This window comes from Leptonychotes weddellii, chromosome 5, assembly GCF_054177405.1.
Source record: "Leptonychotes weddellii isolate Sample4059 chromosome 5, ASM5417740v2, whole genome shotgun sequence".
NCBI classification, from domain to species: Eukaryota; Metazoa; Chordata; class Mammalia; order Carnivora; family Phocidae; genus Leptonychotes; species Leptonychotes weddellii.
Window position 1 is genome coordinate 155,437,256 of NC_138373.1, and position 17,312 is coordinate 155,454,567.

Below are 17,312 nucleotides of genomic sequence, written 5' to 3' on the forward strand. Positions count from 1 at the left end.
TGAAGCGACCTCAAGGGGCCAAGCCCCTCCCTAAGCATCCTCCCCTTTAATTCTCAAGACAGTTATGACCCCTGGCATCTTCATGGGGAAACTGAGGCATGGGAGGTAGAATGACTTGCCCGAGGTCGCAGAGCCGACGGTTGGTATGCGCAGCTCTTGGAGCCGGGTGGTCAACTCCAGCCCCAAATGGATGTGCTGCTTGTGGTCATGTCAGGGGTGCTGATAATACTCAAACGACCCGCTTGCGGCCGCGTCATGTGGGGCTGGGCGTCCAGTTGCGTTACAGTCGGAACAGGACAGGCAGTCTGGCAGGACTCTGAGGGCTGCTAGGGGTCTCAGCTGCGGGCAGGGGCAGGAAGGCCCAGAGGCGCCACCGACAAGAAAGCTGCGAACCAAGGGGCAAGGTGGCAGGTGTCCCCAGGGAGGCTACCTCAGGTTGTGGGTGAGGAAGGGGAAGAGCATGGCCGCTGGGCAGGCGGGTAGGAGGAGGTCGCTCTGCTGGAGAGAGAGCTGGGTGGTGGGGATGCCAGGCTGGAAGGGGGCACAGGACCACGGGGGCATGGGGGCCCCGGAGGTAGAAGAGCAGGGGAGCAACTGGTGGGGTCTGTGCCCGAGGGGTCCGCGTCTCCGCGATGCCGGGGAAGTGCTCAGGGGGCTGTTTGGAGGACCCAGGGTGACAGTTCGGACATGAAGCGGCCCAGACACTAGCTCTTGTTCTGGGAGAAGCACTGAGTATAGCCCGCCCCTGCCCCAGCCACACCCCCGTGCCACCTGCAGACACCCCGGTGGCCACACTCACCACAGGGTCGCGGTCGGTCGTGGCCCTGGCTCTCTGCCCAGGACACCTGCTCGGATCTGTTCTGGCCATGCCCCGCCCCCCCTGCCACTGGCCCCGCCCCTAGGCTGTGTGACAGCCTTCTGTCTTCCCCTGATGGTTCACTCATATCTTGTGTGTCACTTGTCCCCTGTCCCCAGCACCTGGTAGAGGGCCAGGATGGGGTGGCGGCCAGTGGGGAACGAGCCCCCATGAACAGTGTGAAGGAACATGGGTACGCACTCCCTGTCCTTTCTGCTGTGCTCACGGCGGGTGTAGGGTCTCTGTCAGGACAGAGGGCTGCAGCCTGATCCCCGCCCCACTGCCAGCCGGCGACTTTGGGGAAGCCACTTCCCCTCTCTGCCCCGGCACCGAGCCCATGGGGGTGCAGCAAGACAGAGACGGCAAGTGTGCTGCCAAGGGGCACAGCAAGCGCTCAACAGATGTTGCGAGAACCATGGGCTCCCGCCAGGAGGCCGACGGGTGACGGTCTCACCAAGTCCGTCCCCTCTCCCCGTGGTGGGTACGGTGGAAGCCCAAGCAGGAAGCCCCTCACCCAAGGTCACACTGGGTGTCGAGGGCAGACCAGAGCTGGAAGACACCAAGTGAATCCTTTATCCCGCATCACATCCTCACAGGCTTCCGATGATCTGTTTTATGAACGCTCATATGGTTATGGGAGCATCATCCCGAGTCCACAATACGGGAACCAGGGGGGACACGGAGAGCCTCCGAGCTCCGAAATTAAATGTCTCCCACTTAGACAGCAGGCCTCAAGGACTGCGAGCTCGGGCTCTGGTTTGGACTTGATGCACAAGCCCAGCAAGCTTGGCAAGCCCGTTGCTCAGGGAGGCACGAGGTGTTCCAAATGGGGGAGAGAGAAAACCATTGTTCACGTGGAAGAATCCCAGCTCTCAAAACACTTGGCCCCGTGTAACAACGTTTTCCAGGGGTTCTCAGACTCCGGTACCTCAGGCACTACCCCCAGAGTTTCCTGGTCAGGGGGCTCTGGATGAGACCCAGGAATTTATTTTGATAAACACCCCAGGTGGGTCTGCTGCCAGAGACCCACATTTCAGAAAACCCCACCGCCGGGGCCAGGTCTGTTTCATGGTCTGCAGCTTTGCGTGGGTTTGTGCCTCTCTGTCCTTCTCAAGATTCTCCACCCATCGCCTTGACATCACCCAGAGCCTGGCGCGGGGGAAGGACCCAGGGGACCAGCTCAGTGGGCATTTGTCAAGCTGAGCTGAACAGGGCTGTGTTTTTGTCTTCTGCATGATAGATGGGGCAATTATTCGATCAATAAGCTGATTTAAGTGTATCTTATGAATTATTTAAGTCATTCATTATTGAAAAGGTCGCTACCTGCTAGCTATTTAATGATCATTAACTAGCTTGGTGACATCTCCAACAAGGAAGCACCATGGTTAACTGGGCACCTACCAGGTGCCAGATATTTCATTTAACCCTTCGAGGACCCTGGCAGGGGACCATGCTTACTCTCCACTGCTTCCTAAGGACGGGAAGGTCAGCAGGGCTGAGGTAACTTGCCTGCACACAGAGCTGGTAAAGGGCAGAGCTGGGACTCGCACCCAGGTCGGGTTTACTGCTCACAGACTCGACAGTAATCACTGTGCTGAAAATTTGTGCACCTGCTGGCAGGTGAGCTCTGGGATGGATCTCGCAGCCTGGGCTCAGTCTTGGGATGTTCTGGGGTGATGTGCCCCACATCCCATGTGCCCGTGGCTGCAGCTCAGCCTTCACAGGGCATCTGGACCCCACACCCGACCTCTTGCCTGGGGCATCTGTCCTCTGCCTGGTTCCTGTCCCTTGTGCGGTCCTCCCTCACAGTGGGTTCCTGCCCCAAAATGTACAGCCCTCCTCCCTCCGTCCAAGTCTGTACTGCCCAGGGACGGTCGGTCCTACCCCACCTCCCACTGGCCTGGGACTGGGCAGAAATGAGAGTCACAGTAGAGAAAGTCAGGTTTGAACATGCAGCCAGGCTACTAGGCTAACCCCCTGATATCCCACCTCCCTCGCTGCCTCCCTTCGCTTCCCCTGAGCCGTCATGAAGCAGCCTGCCTGCATTGCCTCAGACGTTCTTAAGAGACTCAGTGCATGTGAACATAAGGAACCAACCCAGTAATATGCTTATTTCCTAACTTCATGCTGAAAAAGCTTATCCCCAGCCTCCAAAAACCCATTTGCTTCATTTGACCATGAAAACTTGGAAAGCCATCCAATTTCCCCTTTTGCCTTGGCAGCCAGGAAACTCACAACTCCATTAACTGCTCAGTGGCAATCACTCCCGCACCAGTCTCTAAGTGCAATGAACTGGCAAGCCGGGCTCCCAAGCTCCGTTTCCACCTCGCGTTTGACTCTGGCCCAGGCGCATGCTATCATGGGCAACTTCAAATCCTTCTTGGCAAATAAGATAAGCAAACGATCAGGTAATCAAGGAGCCAAACACAGCAGCAATAACGACCCGATTATCTTCCAAGCTTGGCAAAGACAAGTGATCCACCATGGCGGCCTTGATCGCAAGCACTCACCAGGCAGATGAACTCTGGAAGGTCATCAGTGGTGGGCTGTGAGCATCTCCCTGAAGCGTGTGCACGGCCTGGGGGGCTTGCGGCAGCAGGCCTGGGGGAGGCTGGGGCTGTGGGGCGGGCTGCCCTGGCGGGGGGGGCCGGGCAGCGTTGCCCCACCGCCGGGGGTCCTGTTTCATCCATCGTCCGTGGATGCCCCACCGCGCCAGGTAAACCTTGCAAATGTCGTAGTTCATTGCCGAGTAATACAAAAGATCCAGGACCAGCAGCATCAACACGAAAAAGCCATAGATCCACACTCCCAGCAGGGCGGTGTAATTGCTGGGGGAAGAGAGAGACAGACGCTGAGGGGGAAGAGCACAGCAACCTCCATCGACAGAGTTAATCCATGGGGCTACTTCGGGGTCCCAGAGAGGAGGGGCTGCAACCTCCCTGGGGGGGCAGGGAGACCAGGCTCCCCATCCTCACACCCACCCTCTACTTCCTTCCCTCCACCTGCCCGATCACCTCCTCATAGATCCTTGGAATCCACTCCCCTGCACCCTGGTCCCCTGGAGCATCTCCCCCCCGAGGAGCCTAGCGTGGGCAGGGATCCCAGTGGGCCCCCCTTCATTAGGGCTTTGGAAGGACCTTCACCCTCATGTCTCTCCCAGCATGGGAGCCGCTCCTGGACCCCCAGCTGGCTCCTGTGGGTGCCCCCCGCCTGCCTGCCCCCTGGTTCCTTATGCTGTTCCTCCCTCCTGGGATGCTCTCCTACATCCCTTACTGCATCCTCTGCCCCTTGTCCCCCACAGCTCCTCCCTACCTTACTGGACCCAGGGCAAACGCAGGACGTCTTAGGACAAACCAACCCAACTTCCTGAGCCATAAACCTCTGGCCCTCAGCATCCACACTGGGCCACCTCACACCCCCATGTGCTGCCGGGAACTCAGCTGATGCCCCCCTTCCCCTGGGGCCACCTCCCCTTCAGCCTGCTCCCTCTTGCCCTTTCTCGGAAGTCCAGGAAGCAGAGGTGGGCTCAGCCTCCCTCCCCACACCCTACAGGGTAGTCACTGGTCCCGGCTGCTCCACCAGCCCCTACCTCCACTGTCCCCTCCCCCTGCCCCCTCCCCCCTCGTGGTTGGGGCTCTCAGGTCCCCTGACATGGTTTCTCCTGTTCATTCACCCAGCATTTCCTCGCTGAGGACTGCTGCACCCTCTAGAAGTAGAAGTGAGGGTGAGTTCTAGGCTGCTGGGGCTCACGGCTCCTTTGCGAAGCCTGGCTCCCCGCCACCCCATCCCTTCACTAAGAACCATGCCCCACTCGCTCGGACACCGGGCCTTTGCACAGGCTGTGCCTTCTGCCTGGGCAGCTTTTTCCCTTTCCCTGCCTCCTCCCTTCCCTGCCTGGCTCCCACCTGCCCCTCTCAAACACCGCTTCCCCCAGGAAGCCTTCTAGACGCACTGCCCCGCCTGCATGGCTGGGCCGGGCCCCTCCTCTGGCCCACAGTCCTGAGTGCCTGTCAAACCGAGCTCCCACCACCCAGGACTGGGCTGTCTGGGTCCTTCCATCCCCTTCTCCCAGGCCAGGGTCTGAGTGTCCCCTGGGTGGCCAGGGAGGGCTGTTTCCTGGGCTGGCCAGTGCAGCTGGGATGGTTGTGGTCTGAACAGTGCCCGCCAGGGACAGCAGCTGTTCAAAGGGACTGATTTATTAATTACTCCGACACAGCCTCCATCTGCTCCCTGCCGCTGGCATCTGTGCAGGCGGGTGTGCTCAGGAGGGTGTGCGCAGGTGGGTGTGTGCAGGTGGGTGTGCTCAGGCGGGTGTGCACAGGTGGGTGTGCTCAGGTGGGTGTCCTCAGGAGGGTGTGCGCAGGCGGGTGTGTGCAGGTGGGTGTTCTCAGGTGGGTGTGCTCAGGTGGGTGTCTTCAGGTGGGTGTGCTCAGGCGGGTGTGCGCAGGCGGGTGTGCGCAGGTGGGTGTGCGCAGGTGGGTGTTCGCAGGCAGGTGTGCACAGGTGGGTCTCCTCAGGAGGGTGTGAACAGGGGGGTGTCCTCAGGTGGGTGTGCACAGGCGGGTGTGCGCAGGTGGGTGTGAGCAGGCGGGTGTGCTCAGGCGGGTGTGCGCAGGAGGGTGTGTGCTCAGGCGTGTGTGCGCGGGCGTGTGTGCACAGGCGTGCGTGCTCGGGCAGGTGTGCGCAGGAGGGTGTGTGCTCAGGCGTGTGTGCGCGGGCGTGTGTGCGCAGGCGTGTGTGCTCGGGCAGGTGTGCGCAGGCGGGTGTGTGCAAGTGGGTGTGCGTGGGCGTGTGTGCTCAGGCGGTTGTGCTCAGGCGGATGTGCTCAGGCGGGTGTGCGCAGGCGAGTGTGCTCGGGCAGGTGTGCGCAGGTGTGCGTGCGCAGGTGGGTGTGTGCAGGCGGGCGGCAGAGAGGAGGCACACTGCCGAGAGCCAGCGGCCAGCCTCGCTGCCCCTGCTCATGAGGAGGGACCCCCCCCCCCCGGACCAGCTCCTGCCCAGACAGGGCCCCTTGGTGTCCTGGGGCCCCACGGCAGATCCCTCTAGACCTGCCTGAGGCTGGAGAGCACAGGCCCAGAGCCAGGGGGCCTGGTCCAGGTTCCCGCTTGGCCCAGCTTTGCTGTGTGGCCTGGGAGAGCCCCAACGTGCCTCTGGGCCTACGGGAGATGACTGAGTTCATCTCAGTCTCAGTTCTCCCCTTCCCAGCCTTGGCCTCAGCAGTGAGGCAGGGGCTCTTGCCCTCTGACCCCCGGGCCTGGGGCCAGGGCTGCTCACTTTTGCTCACATGTGCGCTTCATCTGGAACGCCATCCGTCCCTACTTAGCCAAACACCCCCACGCCCCTGAAGACTTGGCTTGGGTGCTCGGAGGCCCCTCAAGTGGGCGGTCTCTGGGTATCCAAGCACTTGGCATGAAGCAGGCACTGGTAAGGGCTCAGGGCTCAGTATCTGCTTGAGGGGCAAGCTGCAATTCCGTATCTGGGCCACCGCTTTTCCCTTGTGGGGTCCTACCTCCAGCCACCACCTCCATGAGGCCTGCAGCAGTCTCGGGGACTTGTTCACGCTAAGGTGTGAATGACTGACAGCCAGGCCCCAAGCTGCCTCACTGCCAGGGGAGGCTAGCTTTGCCTGGCTACGTCGGGGTGTGGAATTTCTGTCGGGGAACAGGGGCTGGCAGCCCGGCCTGGCTGGTGGAGGCACGAGTCCTGGGGTGGACGCCCATGTGGCCAGAGGAGGCGGGCCTGGCTCCAGTCTCCGGCCCTCCTGCTTTCCCCAGCACCCTCTCTCCTGGCTCCTGGAGCCCCCACAGCATTGCTGCAAGCATCAGGCCTCTTCCTGGTGGTTCCCATGGCAGCAGCTTCAGGGCTGAGGGAGGGGAGCGGGAAGGGGGAGGCAGGGCAGCTGTGTGCAGATGCTGCCCCGCAGAGAGGGGGACCGTGACGCCAGCCGGGGGTGGTGGCCAGGCCGCAGCTGGGCCTGGAGCCAGCAGGCCTGAGAAATACCCAGAGTAAGGAGAGCGGCAGGCAGTGCATGTCGGTAGCCCGTTTGGCAGCCAGAGCAAACACAGAAGGAAGCGTCGCTGCTGTCACCACCAGCCCCGTGTTATAGATGGGAAACTGAGGCTCGGAGAAGTTAAGAGACTCATCTAGGATCTCCTAGCCATTAGGTGAAGAGCTAGGATCTGAACTCAGAAGCCTCACTCCTGCCCTCTCAGAGCAGACGAGTCACCTCCAGGCCTTGGTCGACGTGGCTCCTCTGCCTGGAGCTCACCCCCTACCTCCCGCGCACCCACGTCTCAGCTCAGCTATCACCTCCTCCCGAAAGCCTTCCTTGATGTCCTCTGTTAGATCCAACTCCTCCCTCGGGCTCCCAAAGTCACTGGGTTTCCCAGAACACACGGTGTTGTCCTGGCTATTTTGTAGGACGGTTGGCTCCTCGAGCTCAGAGCTCCCTGAGGCTGGGGTCGGGGTCCCACGTATCTTTGCATGCCTGACGCTCAGTGCAGAGCGGCTGCTGATGTCACTGAAGCTGACGTGCATGGAATGCCGTGGTGAGCTGGTGACAATGATGGCCTTGATGTATTAGCTTCTTCACTAGATTTTACCTCCTCTCTACATATGCACTAACAGTGAAGAGCACTACTCGCAAAGAGAGCACGCCGGCACCCTGTGCTTCTCAGTCCCCACCACGATACCCGCAGGGAGCGGACGGGCCAGCCTGCCCCCTGCACAAATGGGGAAATGAGGGCCGGGGAGGCCAGGTCACTGGCCTGCTGGGAAGTGGCCACACTGGGATTCGGACCCAGATCACCTAACCCCAGAGTGTGCTGAATCTTGGGAAAACCCCAAGGATGGATGAAACCACGCCTGGATGTCCAGGGAGGGACTTCCCGCAACTGCGTGGCGTGCCCACTTGTCCCGGTTCAGCCCGTACCAGGACCTGAGGACCTGAGGATGGAGTCCAGTCCCCACCCCCCCAGGACATCCCGCATCTCAGCGTGTCACTGGCTTTGCGTGCGTGCGTGCGTGGGCGTTGCTGGGCCCGCGGGCCTCTGCAGCTGCCTGTTCCAACTGGCATTCGGGGGGGGATGCGGAGTGGTGGCCCTGCTTGAGGGGCAAGCTGCAATTCCGTTCCCCCTGCTCTCCCCACTCAGAGAAAGCAGGGGCGCACCTGCAGGAGACCCCACGTTCGCCGACTCCCACTTCCCTGCAAGGGAGCCCACACGGGAGGCGGCAGCTGGCTGGAGAGCCCAGGCCACATCCCCAGGCAGCTCTCCTGCCTTTCTCGGCCTACCCTCCCCGTGGTTGGCCGGCTGGAAGCATTCCGGGTTTTTTAATTTAATTTAAAAAATGTGATCTGGAAATTAATTCCATCCAGATGCAGGGGTTTTTGTTGTGTGTATGCATATGTTTTGTAAGGGGCAGAAGATAAAACAGAGGCTGTTTTATGGGGCAAGATGGGAGGCCAGCCAAAGCCCCAGATAGCAAATTTTCAGTGTGTTTCGGGATATTTACGGATTCGAATTCTTCCGGTGTCTCCCAAGCGATAAACAAAAAACTCGGCTGGAGGAGTCTCCTCGAATACCTACTGGTTACAGGAGCAGGTACGTCAGCAGGAGAGGGTGATGTGGACAGGAGGGAGTTCCCGCTGCGGAAGGAGGAGGTGAGCTGCTGAGGCCATCAGGCCAGAGAGGAACACGGGCTGCGCTGGCTGGGAGGGGGCCACGGACCCTCGGCCGACCTCACCTACGCTATCTGAGCCCTGAGCCCACTCACAGGGTGGCCTGTGGGTCGGTGTGACAAGCTGGTGACCCTGGTGGAGACATTCTGGGCCCGAGACGTCAGGGCTGCGTGAATTCAAAGCCCAGCTCTGCATCTTTCCCTCCCCCGAGCTTTACTTTCCTCATCTGTAAAACAGAGCTAACAATGGCCCGACTTGGTGGTGTTATTTATGGGCCTTAATGAGATAGCACGGGGCTGAGAGGGGGAAGGATGTGGTGAGTGCCGGCTCCTATGAGTCAGGCGCACAGGAATGCTCAGTCCATCTGGGCCCTGAGAGGCCAGGCGACATGCCTGAGGCCACACGGCAGGACCCAGGCTATCCCAGGTAGTGGAGGAGCATGGGCTCTGGGCCAGTGAAGCAGAGCCCGTGACTATCAAAATACTCACCATCCCTCCCTGTGTCGGTCCCCGCACCTCTTCCCACCCTGCTGGTAACAGACTTGGCCAAGTGATGCGCTTTGGCCAATAGAGTATGAGCAGAAGTATTGTGGCTGCTTCTGAGCAGAAGTCCAAGAGCCACCTCGTGGTTTCACCCGTGTCCTTTTCCCTCTGCCACGGGGACATCCTGCCCCAGATGGGATGCGCTTCATGGGCCTGGGTCACAGAAGGCTCCACGCACAGAGCCACAGGTGACCCCAGAAGGACACGGAGTGTGAGCCCAAAATCAGCCTTTGAGTCTCGAGCAGTGGGGACTGATGCACCTGTCCCCAACCCTGCTCTGCCCCCTGCGTGCTGTGTGACTACAGGCAACTTTCCACCCTCTCTGAGCCTCAGGCCTGGTGTAAGGGGGCCAGGGGACCTTCTCCATAGATAACACCTCTCCGTGGATCAAAGGGGCTAGTGAGGCCCCTCACACTACAGTAAGTGCTCACCAATGTTCATTTGTCTCCCTCCCCCTGGCTTGGCAGAGTGTATTAGATCAAGAAACATCGTGATTCTAGAACCTCTTCAGTCTTCAGAAGACTGCCAGTGTGTAGGCAGGTTTTGTGTGTAACAGGCCTGATGGGGTTGAACAATGGACAAGAACATCCAGAAGCTTCTGACCACACTCAGGGACTGCACTCAGAACCTGAAGCATCTGGATGGGGCTATAAAGCCTGCAGAACAGGGCCCGGGGCTCTCGGGTCCTCAGGCACTGGGGAAAGGAAAGTTTTAGGGGACAGAGGTTTCACCTGAGGCCAAGGGAAGAACGCTCATTCATCCACTCCGTCCTGGGAGGACCTTTCTGCCTTCCTAGAATCCCCCTCCCATTCTCGCCCTCTCGCAGCCCACCTGCCCGGCGGAGGAACGCCCACTCACCGCACACGACTCTGTCCCAGGACACCACTGTCCCCAGGGAGAGCTGACCACGGGCCCTGCTGGTTCAGGGCTCTGGGTCTGGGTCACCCGGCAAGGGACGGTGTGCAGTACCCTCTCCCGAACACCCAGGGCCTCTGCCCGCACGGCAGGACGTGGCACCTTGCCGTGGCCGCGGGCCTGGCAAGGCTGCTTCCTTCGCTCTGCCTGCCTTTTCTGCCAGGCAGCGAGAACCAAAACAAACCATTCTGTTCCTCCAGAAAAATACAAATAAATAAGTCATCGGAAGCGCTCTTCTTTTCCCTGTCACCAGCCCTGCCCCCTCGCTGATTCACTGGCAGGGTGGGGGAGGTGGGCGGGTGCCAGGCGCCATGGCCGCCAACGGACCCTGTGCATCTTCAGGAAGCCCGGGAAGGGGCATCGCTGTCCCGGGCCGTCTAGACGGGCTGGGCTCACATGGGTCCCCAGCCCCTGCGCCCCTCCCCATGCTTCCCCTTGCACTTCATACTCAGGCCGCAGGGAAACCTTCCTGGAAATGCTCATTCTTCTGGACCACATGGCTCCCAACTTCTGGATGCAGGGGAACCCGGCACCATGCCTCCCTGCATGAAACGCAAGGACGATGGGTGTGGTACAACCTGGGTGAGGAGCAGAGCCCAATTATTCTGGGGTAGGCACAGCGCCTCTCTGGGCCTCTGTCCACATCTGTGGGAAGGGAGGTGGGGAATAACAAGGAGGAATCCCTCCAGAGCAGTGGATCCCAAGCAGGGCAATCCTGCACCCCACAGCTGGCAACATCAGGAGACATGGCTGGTTGTCACAGCCAGCTGGAGGGGTGGGGTTGCTCCCAGTGTCTCGTGGGTGGTGGCGAGAGAGGTTGCTACACACAGGGCAGCCCCCCCACCCCCTGCCCAGGAAGAGATCCAGCCCCAGGTGTCAGTGGTGCTATGGTGGGGATCCCCACTCTAGGGCCTCCCCACTCGGATCTGCCTCCATTGGTGGAGGCCCCAGATTTATTAAAGCAGCCTCCAGACCCGGCTGGGCTCCTGGCTCCCCCACTGACGGGCTGCCTCCATCGGGCAAGTTACACAACCTCCCCGTGCCTCACCTTCCCCGTGCGTGACGTGGGCTCAGGATGGGCCGTCAGGTGCCCTCAGTGACATGGCAAGGACGGAGCTGAGCACCAAGCTGGCCCCGTGCCATGCACTCCGTAAGTGCTTTCTGAGATTAAAGAATCAGAACTAAGCTAAACTTCTTTAATATTTCCATTCCTCCCCAGGGGAATGGTTTTATTGTATGGCTGAACCCTTCCTCACAGCAACGAGACCCCGCGGTGCTGAAATGATGGAGTATTCTGTGTGAGATCCTGTGGAAATGTGCAGATTATAGAAACCTGTGGGCTTCAAAACGAGGATCCCAGACACTAGTCACCAGAGCCTTGGAGAAGTCTGCTTGCCTTGCCAAGCCTCTGTCTTCCGTCTGGCTTTTGGCCGGCAAGGACAGCACTCCGGGGTCCTAACCTCAGTGTTGGCACCAGTCCCCACACTCAGGGAGTCAGTCTGTGGTCTTACAGAAGGCTTGGGTCAGATTCCAGGCCTGATTCCAGCCCTTGTGATGGACAGGACTTGCTGAACGACTTCACACACAGAATTATTCTAAGGCCTGAGCAGATGGCAAGATATTCAGGGGAAGCACCCATGCATTTGAGGAAGGAAGGCTGGGGAGTCGGCCTTGGTGGGAGGAGGGAGATTTGGATGATATTCAAGGAGTCTGCATCTCCTGCCTGACCAAAGGGAAAGGAGATTTCCCCTGAGGGAGCACGGCACAGCGGCAAAGTGTTCAAGCCCCAACATCAGACAGACAGATTGGGGCTCAGACCCCCCAGTGGTGCCACCACTCCCTTCCACAGTCACTCAACAAACCCTCCTTCCAAGTGGACTTTTCCTTGCCATGAAAAAAATAGAGCCACCCAAGAGTCAGCCTCGGGCTTATTGGGAAAATATCTGAAGCAGCCCAATTAATATCAGGAAGAAGAGAAGAGCGCTTGATAATTCCAAAGATGGTTTTAGAGGTACTAGCCAACATGACTGGACAAGAAAAAGAAATGGGGCACAAAAACTGGAAAGCAAATAAAGTTATCATTGTTTGCAAATAGCATAATGGGAAACTTAAGAGATTATCAACAGAAAAAGTATAACAAAGATAAGAAATTTCAGTAAGGTGGCTGGGTATAAAATTCATATATAGAAACTGTTAAGTTTTGTCATCTAAATGAGAGTCAGTTGAAAGATGTAATGGGAGAAAAGACCCTATTTATAATAGCAGCGTACAAAGCAATAAGTAGGAACAAGTGCAAAGATATGCATACGATATCTATGAAGATAATTCCAAAACACTATGAAAGAAAATTTGAACAAGTGGAAAGACAAACAGATCTTCCTCAACTTATGATGTGGCTATGTCCCAATAAGCCGATTGTAAGTTAAAAATATCATAAGTACACACTGCATTTACTACACCCAACCCACCAAACATCACAGTGTAGCCCAGCTGACCTTAAACGTGCTCAGAACACTCACATTAGCCTACACTGGGGCAAAATCATCTACCACAAAGCCTATTTGATTATCAAGTTGTGGACTATGTCATGTAATTTATTAAATACTGTACTGAAAGTGAAAACCGCAATGGTTGTATAGGGACAGAAAGCTTGCAAGTATGTTGGGTGTCGAGCCTCATGATTGCCTGGCTGACTGGGAGCTTCAGCTCACAGCCACTGCCCAGCATTACAAACAAGGTTTTGTTTTTTTTTTTTTGATAATTGTACTGTATTCTGCTAGCGTGGGATGAGATCAAATTTCAAAGTATGGATTCTACTGAATGCATGCCACTTTCTTACCATCGTAAAGTTGAAAATTCATAAGTTGAATCCTCATAAGTCAGGGATTATCTGTACTGTGTTCTTGGATTCAGTACCATGAAAAGTCCATTCTCTTTGAATTAATCTATGAATTCAACACAATCTCAGTAAAAAATACTAAGTGGATTCTTGGAGGGGCAAGACTACACAAGCTACTTCTAAAGTTTGTATAACAAAAGAGCTGAGGGAATAGATTAAGAAGGCATTAAAACATATCAAAAGCCGCAGGAGGTAACACAGTGAGATACTAGTGTATGGATAGACAATGAAAGCCATGAAAATGTATCACGATCTATCTAGATACTCAAATCTAGTATATTATAATATATAAGTTTGCAGTTTACATCAGTGGGGGAAAGATGGACAATTCAGTGAATGGTATTGGGACAATTGGCTACCCGTTTGGAAAAAAAATAATAAAGTTGGATTCCTACCTCAAAACTTACATCCAAATAAATTCCTAACAGATCAAAGATTTGAAGGTGAAAAATTAAAACATAAAAAAAGTAAAGGAAAACATGAGTGGATTTTTAATGACCTCTGAGTCGGGAAAACCTTTCTCAGTCTGATACAAAACCCAGAAGATATAAAAGAAAAGAAATGGATCCAATTTGATTATATAACAACTAAAAATTAAGCATGAGATAAAAGCATCACAAATTTAAAGACACATTGAGAAAATATTTGCAACTCATTGTATTTCTTTCATATATAAAGAGTCCCTATAAATAAATAAGAAAAAAGCCAACAATTCAATGGGAAAATGGCAAAGGACATAAACAGCTGGCTCTCAGTAAAAGAAATACAAGTGGCTCTCAAACATGTGGAAAGATGCTTAGTTTCTTCCACTCATGATGAGAGAAATGCATGTTGTTTCAATCCTGCTTGCCTTTCCTTAGCATATCCCCACTGCTTTTCTGCAGGGTTAATTTCTCTTTCTTTACACTCTTGGTCCCTTCCATTAGAGCCTTGGTCTCTTATGTTTTAATCACATTAAGGAAAGAGGCTGCCTGGGATTAATCTCTGGGTCAGAACCGCCAATCAATATCTGTTGCACAAATAAATAACGAAGGAAAGAATGTGGATTCCTGGTCCATGCACCTTCCATGCCTCTAAGCCTTCCATTCCCCATCCTCGACTTCACTTAACTTCTGTAGCAGCCCGGGGAGGTGGGTATTGTGCCCATTTCTCAGAAGACAAGGCTAAAGTCAGAGGACAGACAGGCCAGAAAACCCGTCACCTGAAGACTTCCCCAGAATCCTTCCAGGCCCACCTGTCCTGCTCTGGTTACCCGACAGCTGCCCCAGGGGATGGGGTGATTGAGTGGCCCCCTGCCGCCACGGGGGCCCCAGCACGGTACTCACTTGTGCATGTAGCCCTCGGAGCCGGCCGTGAGGTTCGCCTGCATCACCGCCTGGAACTCTGTCTCGTTGCAGCAGTATTTGAAAACCGTGTTGTTATGGTGACAGCAGAGAATGAAGGTTTTGTTGTCCGAGAGCCGGGGGCAGTGGAAGCCAAAGTGATAGCGGCCTTTGTGGTCCGTATACGGCTCACAGACCCGGAAATGCGCGGACAAGACTGGAAAACAGAGTCCCGGGCTCAGTGAGGGGCTTCCCCAAGCCCGCTGCCCCGGGAGTCCACGAGCACCGGGACAGGGAGCGCGGTCAGTCTGTTCTACGGTGCTGCTACCCTCTTCCCTCCCCAGGAGGGCTTTGTGGTCCAGGAAGCTGGCTCCAGGCTGATGTCACGTCCCAGACTTCCCTCGACACCAGCCCTGCTTCCATGTGTCCCCTAGACGGGGGGCTCCTTGCAGGCAGGGCTGCATCTTAAGCCTCATGGGGATCCCCTCCAGGGGCTCTGCACACAGCAGGCACTCAACTAGGACACAACATTAACTGAGCGCCCTATGCACGTCATACACTACATCCCATTTAACCCATTTGGCCAGCCTAGCAGCGGGTCTGGGATCCCACTGAGGCTCCGTGATCTGAGCTGGTAAGAGGTAGTGGAGGGAATCCAACTCAAGCCTGCCTGGGTCTGACGTCCAGCCCTCTCCACTCCTGTCACAGGCTTTAATAACCTCTGCTACTGTGTGGACTGGGGGTGGCCCGCCCCCAAGCCCAGGACACCTGGCTGGGGAGCAGCATGGGCGCAGGAACCGGGTCCCCCTCTTGAAGGAAGCAGCATCTCCTCGGTACCATGGTTTCTACTAAACCAGTGCCCTAGCCCCCGAGGTCCCCAGGGGCCTGCCTTGGCCACCCTCATCTCACGGTCACAAAGCTGCCCTGGCTTTGGGCCCTCCCTCCCCTGGCTCAAGGAGGGAGGCCCCTATTCAGCCACAGAGGCTGCTGCAAACCCAGGATAGTATTTACCAGTCGTGCGGATGGTGATAAATAGGAGCGAAAGCCTAAGCAAATGTAACAATGGGAAAAAACCTGGAGCCCACTGTCTCTGGCTTAATTAGTATCTTCATAAAAGGGATCGCTGTATCTAATTTGTATCACTGAAAAGGGGCTTCGTTGGCTGAATACATGTCTCTAACCACAAAGGCTCTGGTTTTGCAAAAGCTCCTCAGCTAGTTGAAAGCTCTGTCTCTGCGGAGCGGTAACCAGACAGCAGCCCACAGGGCTCCCTGTGCGCCCGCCCGGGGCTGCCGGAGGGGAGTCCCTGCTGTGCGGCGCTGGCCGGTGGGCAGACGGGCCTCACGAGCTGGAGCGCTGAGGCTGGCTTGGGTGGCCTCCTGAAATCCTGTGCCCAAAGTACAGCACCCTATTTCATGGGGATAGACGTGAGCACTTTGGGAAGAGGGCCCCAGAGTTCCAGGGTTCAGGGGAGCCCTCCAGGCCCCCTTGCTCGGCCTTGACCTCGGGAAACAGAAGACCCTCCTGTGGAGACACAGGGGCTCTAAGGATGCCCCATCCTTGGCGGGGCATGCCCCATCTCATTTAATCTCATGTACTCCCATTGTACAGAGGAGAAAACTGAGGCTCAGAGCAGGAGTCTCACAGCGTGGACCTGACCTGCTGCATCTGCATCTTCTGGGGACATGTCACAAAGCAGTTTCTCAGGCCCCTCAGCAGACCTTCTGAATGAGCGACGCTGGCGTGGGAGGCAAGCCCTGCAGGGGAGGCCGATGGGCTGGGGTTTGGGACCCGCCCGCCCAGAGGAAAGACGTGCCGGTGGCTGGATGGGAGGGTTAGAGGCAGGAAGTCCAGTGTCTGTCCAGACAGGTGAGGACGCCCTGCTGCGGGTCAGCTCACAGGGAGCGACACGCAAGCAGCTAGTGAGAAAGACCAGCTCAGGCCCTGAGGCTGGATCGAGAGGCTAGGACCCGAGGCAGGAACCAGGGAGGGAAGGGACAGAGTGGGGAGGTGGCCTTTGAGCTGGACTTCAGGGGAGCCCGCTGCACAGAGCTGGGGTGGGGAGGGAGGCTGGGTAAGGCAGGGGACAGGAGACGTCCCACTGGATCACCTGGCCCCCCCGGGGGGTCAGTGCCGACTGTGTTGCCGTTTGGCAAAGACAAGGAGACCACGGCCGCTTCCCACGGAAGAATGAGCTGAAGTTGCCTAAAGCTAGGAGCCGGGACAGCGGGCTCGGAACCGTGGAGCACGCGGGGTTACCTGGGCTATCACGACCTCTCTGGGCCTCCTTCCCCCCCCCCCACAGATGGGAGACCCCTGGCAGCCCGGATGGCTGGGGCTCCGAGGAGAGTTCTGTAAACAGCAAAGCTTCGGCCTTGCTTCGAGCAGGGAGGTATGAGTGAGAGAGTGAATGGATAATACAGGGCTGCGCCTGCTGGCTTCCAGGCTCAGTGTGGTTCTCAGCCCGTGCCTGGGGGCCGAGGGCAGAGGGATGCTCTGTTAGGAGGCCAGCGGGTTCTGAGTCACCAGGAGAACAGGTCCAAGTGGAGAGGGGACACCAAGGAGAGAGCTGCTCTCTTGGGCTCCGAGGGACAACCACAGTGCGCCATCATCTCTCAGCCACGTGACTGTGGCCTCGGGCAGCTCACGGTCCTTCTTTGAGCCCTGTTTCCTCACTTGTAAAAGGGGTGAAGGCCTCCTCCTCTCTCCCAGGAGGCAGTGAGGGCCAGATGCGCTAATGCATGGGAAAGGAGTCAAGGAGGAACTTGGTAAACAGCGGCCCCCAGACCCTTGGCCTGGCTTTGGCTCCGCTGTCCTGAAGCCCCCAGTCCCCAGGGCCCTTCATGGCCTCCCTCGGAGCCAGGCCCTCAACAAAGGGGCAAGAGGGCATGAGGAGGTCCTGTGCACGGATGCACGAACAAGAGAGACAGGGAGACAGAGACCGAGGGAGACACAGAGCAGGTGCCTTGCTCAGAACAGGGCTTAGCCAGCCGCCGCTGCTGTTGGGAGGTAAGGCAGGCTTCTCCAGGAGGCCAGCTTTAGTTTGGAGCAGCCAAAGGACTTGCTTTATGCCCATCTTTGTAAACAGGAGTGTGAGAGC

At 57.1% G+C, this 17,312-nt stretch overlaps 1 protein-coding gene across 1 annotated transcript in view; it reads right to left on the bottom strand.

Moving 5' to 3' along the window:
* SHISAL1 (shisa like 1) overlaps positions 1-17,312 on the bottom strand; it is a 74,550-nt gene that overhangs the window by 30,256 nt on the left and 26,982 nt on the right. Inside the window, exons 3-4 of the mRNA XM_081822614.1 lie at positions 14,216-14,429; positions 3,367-3,684 (exon numbers count right to left, since the gene is read on the bottom strand). Coding sequence (XP_081678740.1) covers positions 3,367-3,684; positions 14,216-14,429 — 532 coding nt within the window. The remainder of the gene's footprint in view (positions 1-3,366; positions 3,685-14,215; positions 14,430-17,312) is intronic.